General features: G+C 39.4%; 1 protein-coding gene across 1 annotated transcript in view; it reads left to right on the top strand.

The window, feature by feature from the left end:
* The window catches only part of IPO11 (importin 11), an 88298-nt gene that overhangs the window by 11990 nt on the left and 56425 nt on the right, over positions 1-19883 (top strand). The window contains exons 4-11 of the mRNA XM_080636523.1: positions 2444-2647; positions 12688-12820; positions 13738-13796; positions 14633-14681; positions 16286-16356; positions 17741-17933; positions 19232-19384; positions 19624-19667. Of these exons, the coding sequence (XP_080492649.1) occupies positions 2444-2647; positions 12688-12820; positions 13738-13796; positions 14633-14681; positions 16286-16356; positions 17741-17933; positions 19232-19384; positions 19624-19667 (906 nt within the window). The remainder of the gene's footprint in view (positions 1-2443; positions 2648-12687; positions 12821-13737; positions 13797-14632; positions 14682-16285; positions 16357-17740; positions 17934-19231; positions 19385-19623; positions 19668-19883) is intronic.

Genomic DNA, 19883 nt, shown 5'->3' on the forward strand with positions numbered 1-19883 from the left:
CCTTGGTGGTGTTCAAGGCCAGGCTGGTCAGAGCCTTAGTTGACATGGTTTAGTGTGAGGTGTTCCTGTCCATGGCAGGGGAGCTGAAACTAGATGATCTTAAGGTCCTTTCCAACTCTGTTTTCTGATTCTATGATTCTATATTACTTGTTTCTTTATTTCAACCAAAAAAAACCTACGAAGTATGTCATGTTGTCATAACGTTTGTGTTATTTATGCTCCTAGGTGGTATAAAATTTATCAAGTATTTAATTTTGAAGTGGTTGCATGAGATTTATATTTCTAAAAACCTAATATTAACTGCATTGAATGTAAAACTTTTATGAATTTTTCCATACCTTCATTAGTATTAGTATTTCTTTTCTAAAAGAGTGGTAGTTAAAGTTATAGTAGTATGTAGTCCCAAATTGCCCTGCTGATGTTCTGTAGTTCCGAGACTGTAGTTGCAGGCTGAGATTGGAACTTTAACTGACTTTGTAAAGACTAGCAGCTTTATGTGTATTTTCCTATGGTATTTTTGGGTTATAGTGTTTTAAGCTTGGAGGATTTTGTTTTGTTCTTATGCTAGCAGCCTGCTTCTAAATGATTGCTCAAACAGTTATTGTTATATTGAAGTATGTTTATAGACTTAATGTGCCCTTCTGTTGCCCTTGTTCCCCAATCTGCGCTGTAAAAATCTTGAGGTTTTCTTTCAGAGGCACCTTTCATTTAGTCCCTGTCTGCCTGATATGTCTGAGTTTGGATATTCTGTGTTTCAGATAAGTGCTGTTTTCCAGTCACAGATAATTTATAACACAATTGCTATATGATTGCGCTTTGTGCATCAAAGTAGAAAAAATATGTCCTCTTTATGTATAAAAAGAAAAAAAGAATGAATAAAAAAATAGAAGAATTAGACTTAGAATTGAGATGTGATGATACAAGCTGACTTCTATGGGAATGGGAGAACTAAAACACAGCATACCATGGTTGGGAGCATAATTTCCATCCTGTGAAGATATTTAACATATGGAAGGAACAGAGAATCTATGTTTTGGTTTTGTTGGTTTTTTTTTTTTTTTTTTCTCCCTGTTAAAAAGACTGTTCTCGAGGAGAAGTACTCCTGGTACCTCTGGAAGGCTTACTTCTTGTATCACATGTGGAGAAGAGTTTACTTGCTCCCTCCTGCTAGTTGACATCACTTGATCAAAAAATAAATAAGATTTACAGCTGTTCCTTGCAAATGTTGACATAAGTTTTCTGAAACAAATCTTTTCCCTAAGTAAGAGGGTAGGAATTAGTATTGTAGGAATTTTTGTGGTGTGGTCAGACTTCAGATTAAACAGCTAAGGTAGCAGTAAAGGAGGACATGGCCTTTTGTGCCTGTAAATTGCTTGGATTCCTTTTAGTAGCATAAGGAAGCGACTTCTCTAGGCTGGAAGTGTAGTGGTAGTTGTTAAGGGTATTTCGAAGGTGAGAGCGTCTGCTTCATTAATTCAATCAAGAACCTTATAAGGACTAATGGGATAAGAACAGGAAAACAAGACTGTGAAGGTTTTGGATATTTGAGGTGGACTTGTGAGGGATTATACAAAATCTGTTAAGGAATGTTTAGGGAAAGGGAGTTGTGGAACAGCAAACTGAGGAATAGACAGAAAGAGGATATAAAAAGGGCCACTCATGTAAACCCACAGCTTGTCAGTACCTATGTCTGAGCAAACCCTGCACCTAATCACCACCATCTGTCCTGTCTTCTGATTGACTCCCTTAATTACTTTTTCGCATAATCTCACTGTTTTCACTGTGTGTTCATGCTGCAACAGCCAGGTGCAAGCTGCTGGCAAGACTGGCACGAGTGGAATTTGGTACCAGCAGCCAAAGTTGGATGGTGAGGGTAGTGTAGATGCCTGTGGCCCATGGTGCGAGGATCTGGAATAAGTGAGAGTCTTGGCTTAAGCTGGTGGGATGGAACTGTGCCTTCCAGGCACATGTGCCTGTGGGAAGGGAGTGTCTCTGTCTAAAAGCTAAAACTTCGGTAGAGCAGAAATAACTAATATGTATTCAGCAGTCTGTGCTTGTATTCAGCAGTCTATGTTTGCTTGTAGAAAGTGATAGAAAAGATTTCCAAGTAGAATCGGCTCCCAAATGTCTGTTTCTTCATTTATATGATTTCTAGAAGAAATATTTAGTAGTCTTTATGTAAAATTTAAACACCATGGCTAGATAAGCATTTTATGTAAACATTTACTGTAAACGTGAAATAGAAGACTGACTTTTTTTCTCTCTGTTTGTTTGCAGTCAGCAAAATAAAAAATAGTTTGAGGGGAAAAAAGCCCACACAATCTAGCAAGCCAGACTATTTTTTTTTTTTATTATTTAGGGTAGCTTATTAATTTCTGCATTGCTCATTTCTTAACTGATCTTTGACTTTGTGGTGTCTGTTCTGTTCCATATTTTTTTGCAGATAGCAACTCAGATCTCTGTACTAATTGCTAAAGTTGCCAGGGTGGACTGCCCAAGGCAATGGCCAGAACTTATACCCACTCTTCTAGAATCTGTGAAGGTCCAGGATGATCTTCAACAGCACAGAGCTCTACTTACCTTATACCATGTTACGAAGACCCTGGCATCCAAACGGCTGGCTGCAGATAGAAAGCTTTTCTATGATGTAAGTGATGTGATGCGTGATTGTAGAGTGCGCAGTCCATGTGTTGTAAATGCTTGCCACTTCCTGTGGTTAGCTGGCAGTGCATTAATGGCACGTATGCTGACTTCAATGTCTGTCTTTGAAGTGCTCTTACTTTGGTGGGTGTATGTAAAATCTGAAATAACTGGAAGTTAGTTTCTAGGTGAAATCTTTTTGATATCTTTATTATTTTTGCGTGTAGCTTGTTGTAGTAACTTGTGTTAAGAAGCAGATATGTTCATATACAGAACAATATCTGCATATCAACCTTATATTATGATGCTGTACAGCAGATCTGATTATATATAACTTTGCAGTGTCCTGGAAGTGTGCTCTGGACTCATAATTCAATATGAACTTGTTTTATAATCTTTTAGAAATACTGGTTTTAAGGCTTCCATACAGTATTATTTTTGGCTATTATTATTGGTGGAAATGTTTGGGGGTTTTTCCAGATTAACTTCTTTCTCCAGGTTAATTGAAAGTCAATATGTGAGTACAAATGCATAATTTTGTCTCATGCGGCTTAACATTCTCCATTACAGGAAACCACCGGTTAGAACACAGAATTACCTATGGCTGTAGGTTATTGCATCTCCAATCCCATTTGGAGTTAGGCAGTGATGTAGTACTGAATTTAGGGAGTTAAACATCTTTCCCAAACATGTTATACTTGAATTTTCAAAATTTTATTTTATTCCTCTGTTTTAAAGAAAAGATATAGGACAGATAATGAAGACTATTTCTGAAGTTTTGCCTATTTATCTATGAAGAAAAAAAATTCTGGCTGTGTAATCATTAAAGTGAAATTTTAATCAGGAGTCTGAGGCACGGAAGGCTGACTTCTGTAATAGAACAGGACTGAAACCGTGATACATTGCTATGAGTTGTGTATGTACAGGAACAAAGTTTTTTCTTTCTCTGCCATATACAGGTACAGATTAATATAACCTCTGTATAGGAAATATTTATATTTTGAAATTTATTAGGCCATTATACATGATCTGGATAATCATGTATTATGGAATTAATTCCAAAAGGTATTGATATTAATTTCAAAGCAATAAACCATGAGCAAGATAATGACTTCTTTTCTAGAGCTCTCCTAAATCAAGGTACTGCTTACGCAGCCTTGTTACAGAATCATAGAATAGTTAGGGTTGGAAAGGACCTTAAGATCATCTAGTTCCAACTCCCCTGCCATGGACAGGAACACCTCACACTAAACCATGCCACCTAAGGCTTTGTCCAACCTGGCCTTGAACACTGCCAAGGATGGAGCATTCACAACCTCCCTGGGCAACCCATTCCAGTGCCTCACCACCCTCACAGTAAAGAACTTCTTCCTTATATCCAATCTAAACTTCCTCTGTTTAAGTTTTAACCCATTACCCCTTGTCCTATCACTACAGTCCCTAACGTATAGTCCCTCCCCAGCATCCTTGGAGGCCCCCTTCAGATACTGGAAGGCTGCTATGACGTCTCCATGCAGCCTTCTCTTCTCCAAGCTGAACAACCGCAACTCTCTCAGCCTGTCTCCATACGGGAGGTGCTCCAGTCCCCTGATCATCCTCGTGGCCCTCCTCTGGACTTGTTCCAACAGTTCCATGTCCTTTTTATGTTGAGGACACCAGAACTGCACACAATACTCCAAGTGAGGTCTCATGAGAGCAGAGTAGAGGGGCAGGATCACCTCCTTCGACCTGCTGGTCACGCTCCTTTTGATGCAGCCCAAGAAACAGTTGGCTTTCTGGGCTGCGAGCGCACACTGAAGATGGCTCATGTTCATTTTCTCTTTGACCAATACCCCCAAGTCCTTCTGTGCAGGGCTGCTCTGAATCTCTTCTCCACCCAACCTGTAGCTGTGGCTGGGAATGCTCTGACCCAGGTGTAGGACCTTGCACTTGGCATGGTTAAACTTCATGAGGTTGGCATCAGCCCACCTCACAAACATGTCAAGGTCCCTCTGGATGGCATCCCTTCCCTCCAGCGTATCAACGGAACCACACAGCTTGGTGTTATCAGCAAACTTGCTGAGGGCGCACTCAATCCCACTGTCCATGTCACCGACAAAGATGTTGAACAAGACTGGTCCCAACACCGATCCCTGAGGGACACCACTCGTTACTGGTCTCCAACTGGACATTGAGCCTGTCGTCGTGCACAGAGGGAACACATGCACAATCAATATGATTGATAAAAGTGATCCGTTTATTGTGCTCAAATAATGGGTATATATAGTGTCAAACTGCCACGTACACACAGCTTCCCGTAGTGATTGGTTGGCATATACAGCATTGGGTACATTCCAGGTGGATTTCGGTGATTTTCCCCTGCTCATATACACATCCTGCCCTCAAGGTCTCTGCTCCTAGTTCACAGACAATTTTTAGCTACAAGGTTGGCTGGCTGGTCTTCTATCTCTATTGGTTAACTTCCAGGGTTTTTCCACTGCTGGCAACTGTACACAACTGGTGTTTTTTCTGACTTTCACAGAATCTGTGCTTAATTAAGCTCAGACATGGGAACATGACCTTTGCTTGCTAACCATGTCTCCACAATTCCCCCTTTTTCTTTTTGAGCAAGCCAGACGGACGCTACACTTTTCTTAAGCATTGACATCACACATCGCAGCATACAACTTGCTATTAATATGAATAAGACTACCGCACATAATATAGTTGCACCTTGCATAAGCAAATCTTTAAGCCATCCAGGAATTCCCCATCCTCTAAAGAGTTTTGTCAACCAATCCAAACCATCATCTTTCATTAGTCGCTTGACCCCTTCTCTCAATTGTTGTATACTTTTATAGATTGACTCCGAATGATCTGACAAATTCATACAGTACATCCCTTCAAACTCTGTGCAACCATGTCCTTGTGCCAACAACAAAAAATCTGTTGCTGCTCTATTCTGTATGGTGGCATGACGAATACTATTGATATCAGTCAAGAGTCCGCTTATTGCAAGTGAAGTAGCATTTGTCTGTCTTGCAAGCCAACAGCCTAGTTTATTTAATGTTGCTAAAGCTTGAGCTCTAGCTACTTTGGGAGCTAAAAATGAGGCAGCTATTATTTCACCCAGGTTCCAAAAATTTACTTTGTCATCACAGCTCAAATGAAAAGCATGCTTTGACCTTCAAGAACACAATCCTCTTTTGTATATTATCATAGTGCTATTAGGGATAAACATGCCTAAGATACCTACTGTACATGGGCAATTATATGGGACTTTATACAGGACGGCACCCCCTGCCAGGCCCGACCCTGTGGCAACTAAGGCACAGACTCCGTTTCTGGCTACAAACAAAATCCCTTATTGAGTGAGCTTACAGGCTTTTATAGTATTCTGCCTAGCGGTTAGTAGTGGGTTAGTTCCTTTGGTACTTTTCCATCACGAAACAATCTTATCGATCACGCACTTTCTCAGCCAATCACATTACTGTCCACGCACTTTTGCTTGACCAATTCTTTCTAAACATAGTTCTTTGCCTTCACTACTCATTATATTGAAACTTTCACTTTCCCTTGACTACACATTCTTTATCATGTCTTAAGCATCCTCCTGTTTCCAAATTTACAGTCCTCAGAAATTATCTTGCTGTTCTCTCTTCGGTTCCACCCGATGTTCTTTCTCCGGTTCTTCCCAACTTGTCCCTTTCACTTCTTTCAAGGTTTGTGGTTGATAAGAGTCCAGATGTTCAGGTTCTCCTCCAGGTCTACTGGTGCAGCTTCTTGTGCAGCATGTCGAAGACGGCTTTTTTTTTTTTTTTTTTTTCACCCTCTACACTACCATCATATTAGAATCTCTCTAGTTTTTGCCTTAGCATTTTCTAGCAGCTGCTGCAAATTTGCATGCTCTAACATCTTTTACAAGTAACAAATCCACACAATACAAGGTAATAGTTTCTCATTAGTAACTGGCTAGTAAATACAGGTGGTTTTATACACAAAATCACAGCCTCTAATAATAGCTACGTTACAAGCACACATATTCAAGTTGTTACTTTTCAGTTACCCCCAAGTGATGTTCTGCAATCATTTATTTTTCTCTTCCTCTATCTCATTCTGCTTGGGGTATTCACTGTCAGCTCCTATAGCTGAGGTATGAGGTTTCTCCACTTGTCTGTCCAGCTTATGGTGTAAGGGTTAACTTTGCAGGTAGCCACCATGGATCTGTAGGTGGGAGGATACAAACATACCCCCTATCAGCTCCTGAGAAGGAGCTGGGTTAGAGTGATTCAAAGGCATTCTGATGGGAAAAGAATGTGAAGCTACAGCTGCCTGTCTGCTTAGCAGCAGCCATAAATACCTGCCAGCAACTACATTTTTGCATTAACCCTTTCTTGTCCAAAATGTTAATCTGCTACCCATTAAAACTTTTACACAAACCCAACAACAAAAAATACACAGAACACTGTCTGTCCTCAACACACACACACACACACATGGGATCCCACAAGCACACTCCATACAACTACAATATTCTCAAACACAAAGCCCAGACAATCATTACTTCCACTACACAGTCCCTCATACAGAACGTGGCGTAAGGACCCTGTGAAGACAATCAAAAATCAGCTCCAAGCAGCATCATTACAGTGTGAGGTGGCAGGCTCAACTTCACCAGGCGTCCCCGCAGAGGCTCTGCCTCCCCACATCGCATGAGCCTTGGGCTTTTACACTGACCAAAATGCACAGTCATTCCGATGCAGGTGGCCAGCCTACATGGGAAGAAGTGATCAGCAATATCCATAAAAAGTCTCCAAGGGCTAATAGAAACATAGATATACATGAATATATATTTACCAACTTCTAGTACATGTGGATAACAAAGAGACTATCAAATGAGTTGTATATTGGGTTTCAAGTCCCCAGCCTGCCACATTACTCATATAACATATTCAAAAGGCTAAAAGGGTACTCTTTTTTTTCTTTTTTTCTTTTTTTCTTTTTTTTTTTTTTTTCTGTAGGGGCCAATTTGTCGTCGGCAGGGAGGATTCCCCCAGGGTAGGCTTTGAGGGTTGTTGTCGCTCGTTGTGAGGAACCCCCCGTTCCTCGCCCTGTCGCACAAAGGGGAGTGTTACCAGGACTCACAACACTCCACGTTTTCCTGCGGCTGCCGTTGTTGCTGTTGCCGCGGCCGCGGTTTCTGGCAGTCGCCCTGCAGCTCTGGCGCTGCCCGCTCGGCCGCGCGGCCCGAGAGCTCCGGCCACGCCTCCCGGGGCACCTTCCTCCACAGCTCCCGCACAAAGGTCTGCACCCGCGGCTCCTCCACTCACAGCACCTCGGTGTCCCGCAGCCGCTCCAGCAGCTCCTCTCCTGGAGATAACTTTCTTGATAGCACCCCACGTCTCCTTCCATAATCAAAGAGGGCAGTAAGCCCTTTTCCTAGATCCATGTCCTTCCCTAAACCCCGCTTCTCTAAGAAGCACTTAAATAAATCAAAGGCCGCTTGTCTTTCCATTATTCACTACTCTCTCTTTTTTCTTTTTTAAGTTTTGGTACCAATGCAGCTCACCAGCAAGCAGGCCAACTCAGCGGGCGGCGGAGGCTCCCTCTTCGTCCTCCAGGCTCAGAGGCTCCTATTCTCTTTCAGGATTGACCTCTGTCTCTTCTCTGGGCTTTACCTTAGGACTACTTCGTAGTCCGATTCTTTTTTCGTTTTTTTTTATCATAGGCTCCTCTTCTCTTTCAGGATTGGCCTCTCTTTCTTCTTTCACTGCCCGTTCTCTGCCCGGCATCTTCGATGCCAGCAAAACCGAACATTTTTATTTCTTTCAGCCCTCCGGATGCTGCTTCTCCGGTGCTTCCCCGCTCCGTGCGCAATTCTCCCAGCCGCTACGGGTACCCGGGTTCCTCTGTTGGTCCGTATTCGGGCGCCAATATGTCGTCGCGCACGGAGGGAACACATGCACAATCAATATGATTGATAAAAGTGATCCGTTTATTGTGCTCAAATAATGGGTATATATAGTGTCAAACTGCCACGTACACACAGCTTCCCGTAGTGATTGGTTGGCATATACAGCATTGGGTACATTCCAGGTGGATTTCGGTGATTTTCCCCTGCTCATATACACATCCTGCCCTCAAGGTCTCTGCTCCTAGTTCACAGACAATTTTTAGCTACAAGGTTGGCCGGCTGGTCTTCTATCTCTATTGGTTAACTTCCAGGGTTTTTCCACTGCTGGCAACTGTACACAACTGGTGTTTTTTCTCACTTTCACAGAATCTGTGCTTAATTAAGCTCAGACATGGGAACATGACCTTTGCTTGCTAACCATGTCTCCACATGAGCCATTGACTACAATTCTTTGCGTGCACCCATCCAGCCAGTTCTTTATCCATCGAGTGGTCCACCTATCAAATTGATGTCTCTCCAATTTAGAGACAAGGATGTCATGCGGGACAGTGTTGAACACTTTGCCCAAGTCCAGGTAGATGACGTCAACTGCTCTACCCCTGTCCATCAGTTCCGTAGCCCCATCATAGAAGGCCACGAAATTGGTCAGGCAGGATTTCCCCTTAGTGAAGCCATGCTGGCTGTCACCAGCCACCTCCTTGTTTTTCATGTGCCTTAGCATGCCTTCCAAGGGAATCTGCTCCAAGATTTTGCCAGGCACGGAGGTGAGACTGACTGGTCTGTAATTCCCTGGGTCATCCATTTTCCCCTTCTTGAAAATGGGGGTTATATTTCCCTTTTTCCAGTTGTTGGGAACTTCACCTGACTGCCATGATTTTTCAAATATGATGGCCAGTGGCTTAGCAACTTCATTCGCCATCTCCTTCAGGACCTGCGGATGGATTTCATCAGGTCCCATGGACTTTTGCACTTTCAGGTTCTTAATATGGTCTCAAACCAGATCTTCTCCTACAGTGGGCCTATGGTCTTCATTCTTACAGTCCTTGCGTCTGCCTTCCAAGACTTGGGTGGTGTGGTCAGAGCACTTGCCAGTGAAGACTGAGGCAAAGAAGTCATTAAGAACCTCAGCCTTCTCCAAATCCAGGGTAGCCAGTTCTCCTGGTAGGTTCTGGAGCCAGCCCATGTTATGCTTAATTTGTCTTTTATTCGCTTTGTACCTATAGAATCCCTTCCTGTTATCCTTAACATCCCTAGCCAAATTTAATTCTAACTGGGACTTAGCTTTCCTCACCTTCAAAATGGTGAGACCGCATCTGGAATATTGTGTCCAGTTCTGGGCCCCTCAGTTCAAGAAGGACAGGGACCTGCTGGAGAGAGTCCAGCGCAGGGCGACAAAGATGATTAAGGGAGTGGAGCATCTCCCTTATGAGGAAAGGCTGAGGGAGCTGGGTCTCTATAGTTTGGAGAAGAGGAGACTGCGGGGGGACCTTATTAGTGTATATAAATATATAAAGGGGGAGTGTCATGAGGATGGAGCCAGGCTCTTCTCAATGGCAAACTATGATAAGACAAGGGGTAATGGGTATAAACTGGAACACAAGAGGTTCCACTTAAACTTGAGAAGAAACTTCTTCTCAGTGAGGGTGACAGAACACTGGAACAGGCTGCCCAGGGAGGTTGTGGAGTCTCCTTCTTTGGAGACATTCAAAACCCGCCTGGCCACATTCCTGTGTAGCCTTATCTAGGTGTTCCTGCTCTGGCAGGGGGATTGGACTAGATGATCTCTTGAGGTCCCTTCCAATCTCTAACATACTGTGATACTGTGATACTGTGATACCTGGTCCCTAGCTTCCTGGACAACATCCCTGTATTTTTCCCAGGCCACCTGTCCTTGCTTCCACCTTTTATAAGCCTCTTTTGTCCCTGTAAGTTTCCTCAGCAGCTTGTTATCCATCTATGGAGGTCTCTTGGCCCTCCTGCTGCACTTCCTTCTACATAACAGGGATGCAACACTCTTGAGCTTTTATATGCTTGTCATACTTCTCTCTAAACTGGAAAGACATTATTTGATGGGCAGACCATGTGGTGGATAAGGAATTGCCTGAATGGTTGCACTCTAGATGTTGTAGCCAAGGGTTCAATGTCTAACTGAATCACAGAAGATGGGTAACGAGTGGTGTTCCTCAGGGTTTGCTGGTGGGGCTGGTCCTGTTCGATATATTTGTTGGCGACAGGAACAATGGGACTGAACGTGCCCTCAGCAAATTTGCTGATGACACCAAGCTTTGTGGTGTGGTTGCTACACTGGAGGGAAAGGATGCCATCCAGAGGGACCTTGACAGGCTCAAGAGGTGGCTAATGCCAACCTCATGAAGTTCAACAAGGCCAAGTGCAAGGTCTTGCACTGGGTTTTGCACTGGGTTGGGGCAATCCCAGACACAGCTGCAGGCTAGGCAGAGAATGGATTGAGAAGCCTGGGAAGAGCCCTGTGGAAAAGTACTTGGTTGATTGCTGAGAAGCTCAACTTGAGCCAGCAGTTTGCGCTTGCAGCCCAGGAAGCCAACCATATACTGGGCTGCATCAAAATGAATGTGGCCAGCAGACCGAGGGAGGGGACTCTCCCCCTCTACTTTGCTCTTTTGAGACTCCATCTGCAGTCCTGCTTTCAGTTCTGGGGCCCCCAACACAAGAGGGACATGGACCTGTTTAGGGAGTCCAGAGGAGGCCACAAAGATGCTCCAAGGGCTGGAGCACCTCAGGTATGGAGACAGGCTGAGAGGGGTGGGGTTGTTCAGCCTTGAGAAGAGAAGGCTCTGGAGAGACCTTAGAGCACCTTCCAGTTCCTAAAAGGGGCTTAGAAGAAATCTGAAGAGGGACTTCTTACAAAGGAATGTAGTGACAGGAGAAATGGAATGGCTTTAAGCTGACAGAGGGTAGATTTAGGCTAGATAATAGGAAAAAATTCTTCACCCTGAAGGCAGTGAAATAGTGGAGGAGGTTGCCCAGAGAAGTTTGAATGCCCCCCATTTATTAATAAATCAGTTATTGTTTTAAATATTTTTAGTACTAAGGTACACTGGTTAACAAAGAAATGCATTTATCAAGAGTATATTCTCTTATTAGGACTATTATTGCTGCTTTGAATTGTCTGTTGTTTGTTGTGGGTTTTTTTTTTGTTGTTGTTGTGAGATTCTTGTCAACTGTGAGTTATTATTGCTTACTATTACGATTATTCTGTTTATAAGAGACACTCCCAATATCGAAAGTCAACATCTAAAACACATATAGGTTGAAACTATTGATAATTATTCAGTGATGTGTTTTTACAACTCCATGAACACATCATTGAATAATTATCAAGAGTTTCTACTCTCTCACCCTTATACAGTCAAAGGAACCAAATAAACAGGTCATGTACTTTTGATTCCATTGATGTAACGTGTAGCAGGCTATGCTCAGTTTCCCATTTAACTATGAAGCTGCCAAGTGCTACTATAACTGAATGAGAAATTCTTTACTTTGTTTATACTTCAGGTATCTTTATCAGGTAAGCACTGTTTGTGAACTGTAATATAAATTAAATTTAAGATTTGTTCACTGCTCACTGATTAGAAACTACTTGTCATTCTGTATTTTAAATATTTTGAGGCAGAAAGTCAGGATTTGCAGATGTCAGCAAAACAAAGTTTGTTCCAGTGTAGTCATTGTTCGTTATGTTTAGTAGAGGTAGACATGTAACTGCTGTGTCCCAGACGAAGTTGATTCAGATATCAACTGCGCTGTAAGAGAGAGTTTTAAGTCTTGTGGAAGAGGAGATGGTAAGAAAGCCTTATACAGTATTGTAGACCTGTGGCTGTATTTAATGAGAATCAGATAAGAAAATAGGCCTGAATAGTTGTCGTTAAGGTGATGGAGTCATAGACCAAGTAGTCAGAGAAGCAGGTGAGTCTGTATTCAAATTGAGACAAGGTATTTTTCTGTAAAATGTCTTTGGATCAGTAGGAAGAAGCAAGTGAAGCACTGTGGCCCATGATACACAAGAGGATGGATTAAATAATTTAATAGTCAATCTGGCCTCTAAAATGTAGGAATTTATTATGCTACAGCCAAATTCAGAAAATCAAATATATTGTTGGTTTTTCTCCTCTTTGCAGCTTACATCAGGCATTTATAGTTTTGCATGTTCCTTGTGGAATCATCATACGGATACGTTCCTCCAACAAATTTGTACAGGGGATGAAACTGGAGCCACAAATTCACTAGAAAGAACCTTGTTGTCATTGAAAGGTAATAATATAGAATATTAAATATGAGGATCAAATAAGTTTCTTGACAGTGAATGAGTAGGATTTCTTTGGTAAAGAATTTACACTCTTAACAAAACCATGTCCTTTGGAAAAGCAGGTACACATTATTTTACGTGTATTTATAATCCTTTAGCAAGGCTAGAAGGATTGTTCACATGGAAGGGGGAAAAGGTAATCCTATTTCTCAGTATGTACCATTCTGATATGCATATTGTGAGAAGTGTGGGAGGTAGGAAAGTGAAAGGCATAACAGGATGCTTTGTGTGTTGTAATTGAGGCTTGTTGTCTATCTTTAGGCACTTAAGAAAATGAGCAATGAATTTTAAGTTTACCTTGTGTTCAGTGAAAAGGTAGCCTTAGCAGTGAGTTCAGATTTAGGTTGATGCTCAAGTACTTAATCAGTGTGATGAATACATATACTTACTGTATATTGCTGCTTTGAAAAATTGAGATGTATGCAGTGCTTGCAATGTAGGTGATGCCTTTATTGAATTGCTTCAGAAGGTGCAGCATGTGGCTTTTTCTGGGTTACCGGCAAGAATAAACTTGAGAAAATTCGTAAAATGGCTTACAGACACTACTTGACTATACTTGCCTCTTTTCCTGCTGGAGAGCCTTTCAGAGGTTGAATTCCTACAGCTTTCACATAATTCTACTTGAGTCAGTAATTCTTGGAGTCCTATTTATTTTACACATGATGTACTGAATATTAAAGTAATTTCAAGATTAGATTCATGTTAGGTATGGTTGAGGCCTAAAGGCCCAAAATGAAACGTATGTGTTAATATGGAGAATTGGAAGACTGGCACAGCAACTGTAATTGTAATCGTGTTCTGAAATCTGTTGGAACAAGGGCTGAGAAATATTTATACAAGTAATTACTTTTTATTTTCTTAGTGCTTCGTAAACTGACTGTCCATGGGTTTGTAGAACCTCACTGGAATGCAGAGGCGATGGTAAGTGACATATATCTCTAGTTCTAGACTAGAAATTCTTTCTGATGATTTTAGGTGTTGTTATTTTTAAGAATCATTGAAATGCACACATTTGTGTTATGTAAAGGAAAATCAAGCAGCACACTCTCAAAAAGTGTCCTCCCATCAGTTAAGAACTGTCAGATCCTAAATACTGTGCTGCCAATGGCATGATGTTTAAAAAAGAAAACATACCCCTTCCAGTTTACATGTCACATGGTAGTGACACCCTGTTGCCTTCTGAAAGATACTTTATATGTATTCTTTCCCATAATTTTAAGAGAATGTTTTCATTTAATGATGACTGTAATGGCATATTTGTCCTATCAAATTCTATTGACACAATATTTCTGATTGAGATGAAAGCCTATGGTATGTAGCTCATATTGGGGGGAAGGAGAGAAACAAGAAAGAAACCCAAAAACCTACATTAACTCCAAGCATGGCCTACTCTCCTGGGAGACTTGGGTACCTATGACGTAAACTAGGAAGTTGAGAACGTGATAAAACTGGATAAGCAGATTGTAAAGCATTTGTCTATATTTACCTGTACTTCCGTTTGTTGGAGAGCTTTGGTGTTTGTCTGGTACTAATAAGTTTGGTTTGGATCATATATGTAGTCTGTTAGATAGCTAATTATTTCTTTCATGAAGAAATAGGTTGTCCGAGATAATCAGTTATTCAGTTAAAAATGAGCAGGTGATGTCTGAGGTAGTAACACATCTGAACTGACTTTAATTTGACTCAACTTTCTTTTCATAATACAGTACAAATTAAGCTTCATCTTTAAAAGACACATATATTTCTGTTTTTTTCAGGGCTTTCTACACACAGTATTTGAACGGCTAAAACAATTTCTGGAGTGTAGTAAGTGCCTGGATATTCTTGCTTCTTTTGGTTGTTAAATATTAGGAACTTCATGAAAACATAATATGGTTTATTACATCATCAGTAATAATTTAGGTGCAAGGCATTTTTTATATGTGCAAAGCTATTACTTTAAATGCTGCGAGAACTGTCAGACTTAAATAAAACATATCCTTTTATAGCAACAGACTAAAATCCCACCAAAATTATACTTGGTGTGATACTGCTAATCAAAGAAAAAAAAAAATAGATGCTTCTAAAAAGCAGGTAATTTTGAGGGTGTTTTGTGGTTTTTTTGTTTGGTTTTTTGTTGTTGTTGTTTGTTTGTTTTCTGGGAGAGTTTTATGTTTTCTTCTTCTTTCCTGGAGTTTGCCATGTATTTTGGTACATCAAATGGGAAATAAAGACCACATTCCTCTTTATGTAATTTATAACTGCAAGAATAGTAGTCTGAGACAAGCAAGCACAGGTTAACACAGTCAGCACAAATATAAGCATAGTTAGCAGGTGCTTGTGCTTTTTCAGGGGAGTTAGCTGGAGCAAGCAAAAAGGAGAGTGGCATGTTGCCAGTGTTGCATCTGAACTCGCTCCTGTTTGCTTGGTTGTATAATTGTACTAGACCTGGTTCAAGCCATTCGTCTGAAGCCTGTCAGGTCATTCCTTTAGGCTTCAGCAACACTTGCGAGAGAATACATGTCTAAACAAAATCTTCTAAGCTGCCTTTTCTCTGCATGCAGTGTTTGCTCCTCTGCTACATTATAGTTACACTCTTTCTGGCCCTTTCAATTTTTGGCAAGATAGTTGCCTAGCCTTAATGGACTGAATTGAAAGCCATCCCATCTGAAGCTTGGTGGTTATCTTGGTCCCTTAGAACATGAAGACTGTAGGGTTTGAATGTCCTAAGATAAGAACTGAGTTGAACCTCCGCATTTCCATTTTTATAATCAAAATATGTTCTTTTGCAAAAGCAGGCATGATTACCTTACAAGACTAGTGTTTACATGAATTATATCACAGGGTTTTCCTGTATGCCTTCCTTATCGTTCTTTTTTTCTTTTTTTTTCCAAAAGCTTTATCTGTGTGGGGTTTTTTTGTTGTTGTTTTTTGTTTTAAATTCAGAATGTTCTCCAGCGTCCATAATCAATTATTTTTCTTAAGGTGGAGTTTTTTGAAAAGCACGTATCATTATGTAACAAGTATATACCATAGTTTTAATAAAAGGAAATTTTAATCTTTTCAATGTTTTTTGACTTCTTGTCCATGCTAGCATTTGCTTGCATTACGTTATATGTTTTTTTATCATTGAACTGTCTGTAATGATGTCCCAGTTGTTTTATTGTGATCAGTAACAGTGAATTTCAGTACAGCTGAGAGAAATGGTTAAAGACTGTTTTGTTTTTTTTTCCGAGTACTCATTACCTTGAATTTGACTTTGAATTTATTCTGCTGTAGAACCTTTTTCTAGCTGCTGTAATCCCTGAAATGCAGAAAAAACAAGTTGTTCTCCAGAGTTAATTTTATAAAGCTGAGCTATTTAGAAAGAAAAATCTGCAAAAATTACAGTTGTTGAATATCTGATTTACCATAAATATCTGATTTACCAGGTAGAAGTATAAGAGGAGAACACTTATGCAGAGATCGTGTAGAAAAGACTATAATTCTGTTCACTAAAGTGGTAAGTAAATTCTTTGTTCAGTTACTGAATAGTTTACCATTCTGAAGGAGCAGTCTCCATTTGGATACCTACGTGTCTTAAAGTGAATAGGTTTCAGATCTTTTTTAAAAAAAGGAAGGTACTGCAATTTAAAAGTTCATTGTTATGAAGTGTATTTTTGAGGTTTATTTTTTAAAAAAGGGTGTCTGTTTATTTATGTTGACACAAGTTGGCTTGAAGATTACATTTCCTTAGCTCAAACAAAATTAAATGCATTCCGTAAGTAAATTATTTAGCTAGGATTTTGCTCAAAAAAGAATTCTGGAAGTTTTGCTTGAACATTGCTATCAGCATTAATGAGTAAAGAAGAGAGAAACTTTTCATCCTGTTTATATAAGCAGTTAGATTGGTTATTTCTAAGACACTAAGTTTTACTGGGTAACTGACCACTTTTAGTTTATTGAAAGAAAATTAACAGAAAAGCTCTCCCATCCTCTGTGACTTTTGTATTATATAGTGCATTTGGAGTTGTCGGCTAATTCCCTGCAACCATTAAAATTCATGTTATTGGAAGGTAATTTCAGCATTGTCACTTGCACTATTTTTAAAATATATGAAATGTACAGAATTCCCATTGTTTTCAGATTCTATTTTGGGGCCATGGATGTTATTTTAATATTCAGCCTAATTATATGATGTGGGAGGCACCTGTCTGCTTCACCACAATTGAGCTTAAGGTGCTGTCATCCAACATTTTTGGTCTTTGTCATAATACTTCTTACTTTGAACTAACAGGTAAAGTGTGTGAGGCATATGCATCTTTTTTCATAAACCTGAAAATACACTTTAATATATAATTTACTACCTGTAGAAATTCAGATGCAAGAATTTAGTTGTAGGCATTTTTGCAGAGTAGAGGAAATTAAAGGAATTGACTGATACATTCTTGATCTCTAATAGGAAAAGCTAAGCTGAAGAATCAAGTGCTGATATTGCAGCTGAGGGGGAGAAAAAGAAATAAAAAGTTACTTCCCTTATGCCTCTTTTACTTAATAGTAATTAAGATAGGGTGGACTATTTGCTAAAATATCCAGGGTTTTAAGTATGGTTGATATGTCTTATATACTGTGTTGCTAGCAAGCTGGTCTAGTTAAAAATGGGTATTTGTTCCTTAAACTTTAAAAAAGGTGATTTTGAATATGAATCAAGAATTTCAGGGCAAACTAATGCTTCGTTAACCATTGATCTTCCTAGTACCTTCCTAATTTCCTGTCTGTTTGGTGTCTTTTCTAGATTTTTATGTAGATTGGCACTTGTTTTTGATAACTAGTTTATGAAAGCATGTGAGACTTGCACAAAAAGTGATCTGATTTCTTTCTTGCTTCTCTACTTCCTTAATTTTTAGCTTTTGGACTTCCTGGATCAACATCCTTTTTCATTCACCTCCTTGATTCAGAGGTCATTGGAGTTTGCTGTAAGCTATGTTTTCACGGAGGCCGGTGAAGGAATTGTATTTGAGCAGTTTATTGTACAATGCATGAATCTCATTAAGATGATTGTAAAAAATTATGCATACAAGCCATCCAAAAATATTGAAGGTACTGCTGCTATTTACTGAAAAAACTTTTTGTATCTTGATAAACATTTTGCTAGTTGCTCCCAACAGTAAAATTCCTTTAAGACATTCTTTTGAAGCACTTCAATAGTTAGTAATGTATGCTGCTGTCTCTATGTTGATAATTCTTATTTTGATGGTAAAACTATTCATGTATGTCAACATTGACTTGTGTATTTAAAATTACTTTAACAAGAAATCTGTTGATTTTAATTTGTATTGAACTAATTTTAAAAAGTATTGAGGTATGGAATTTGGTTTATTGTCATCAAATGTTTTCATGCATCTTTCAAATGTTTTCATGCATCTTTCCCTTGAGAAATGTTTGGTAAAATGGAGCATTTGCTGTAATTAACTAATACCACTACTCTGAAAGACAGTAAATTTGACATGCTGTTGAATGTAAAACAACTCATATGTTACGTTTTGTAGAACTGTGTTTCATTCTCAATCTTCATATACTGCTGTACGCACAGATAATGAAAAGTAGAATTCAAGTACATTAAAAAAAAAAAAAACCCACAACATTCCACCTTAGTTTGACATTTGACAATGATTAGATAACAATTAGCATTCCATTTTTAAATTTGAGGGGGAGAAGAAAAAGTTTCATGAGCATACTGATGTGTGTCAGATGGTACAAACCCAGCATTTAAAATTCTTCCAAATACTGATGTATTCCAATGTTAATACATTAGAATGTCCTAAATTCAGTGATCATTAACAGAAATTTCTATTTGAAATATTTCATAGCTTTTTGAAATAGAGATGTAGTAACTTCAGACCAGAAGAGTATAGCACATCTGATAAAAGCTGTAGCATTTGACTCTGAGAACTGAATGATTTAAGAAAAAAAAAAGGGGGGAAATTTATTTTTCTTAATTTGACATATATAGTGTTTGTGTTGGTTCTGTAGCATACAGTATGAAACTGAGTTTTGTGTGTTTAAGTGCAGTAATGCTAAATTAAAAAAAAAAGTAATGCCAAAAGCAACAGGTAAACAGTTTTTCTTCTCATCTACATATTAGCTGAAAAACATCAATACTTTGTGAAGGCCGAATGACCCTTCAGTCTAATTGCGCTATGACAGAACTCTCTTAAAAGTAAATTAATTTGGAAGCTTGACTTAAAGTAACACCAGAAAGTCTGTTACAAAAGTCTGACATGAAAATGTCTTGTTTTGTTGGGTGTTTTTCTTCCCTTATCTGTTGATTTTAATAGACTAGTGTTTGATCTTTAAGCCATTTATTTGTAATATGGAATTTTCTATTTTTATTTCAGATAGCAGTCCTGAAACTCTTGAAGCTCATAAGATAAAGACTGCTTTTTTCACATATCCAACATTAATGGAAATATGTAGGAGATTAGTCACTCACTACTTCCTGCTGACAAAGGAAGAATTAACCATGTGGGAAGAGGATCCTGAAGGCTTCAGTAAGAAATGTGTTGAGTAGCTGGTTGCAGTTTATTTAGTTATGGTATAAGAGTTGCATACCATCGTTGTCTCTAAAAATTGCTTATTGCGCTATTGGCTATTTTATTTTTGGTAGACTTGTTACGTGCATGAATGTGCCATCTAGAGATTTCTGAGTAGTCTGTGATGCACACATGTCTAATAAAGTCTATTTGAACCATAGTTGAAATAATATTTTTTTTCCTTTGTGAAATAATAGCTGTAGAAGAGACGGGAGGAGATTCGTGGAAGTATAGTCTCAGAGTAAGTATTTCAGTTTGAAAGAAAACCTTTCAACATTTCTGGCTGCATTTCTTAATTTTCTTGTAATGAGAGATGATACTTTGTAGAAAGATAAGGTTGTGCTTTTAAAAGAAATCTTTACTAATTCTAATGAAATTTCTTTAACTATAAATTAACTTTGTTCCTTAATGCTCAAACATGCTGAAATACACTGGAAACTATGCACTTCATATTTTA

This window comes from Psittacula echo, assembly GCF_963264785.1.
Source record: "Psittacula echo genome assembly, chromosome: Z".
NCBI classification, from domain to species: Eukaryota; Metazoa; Chordata; class Aves; order Psittaciformes; family Psittacidae; genus Psittacula; species Psittacula echo.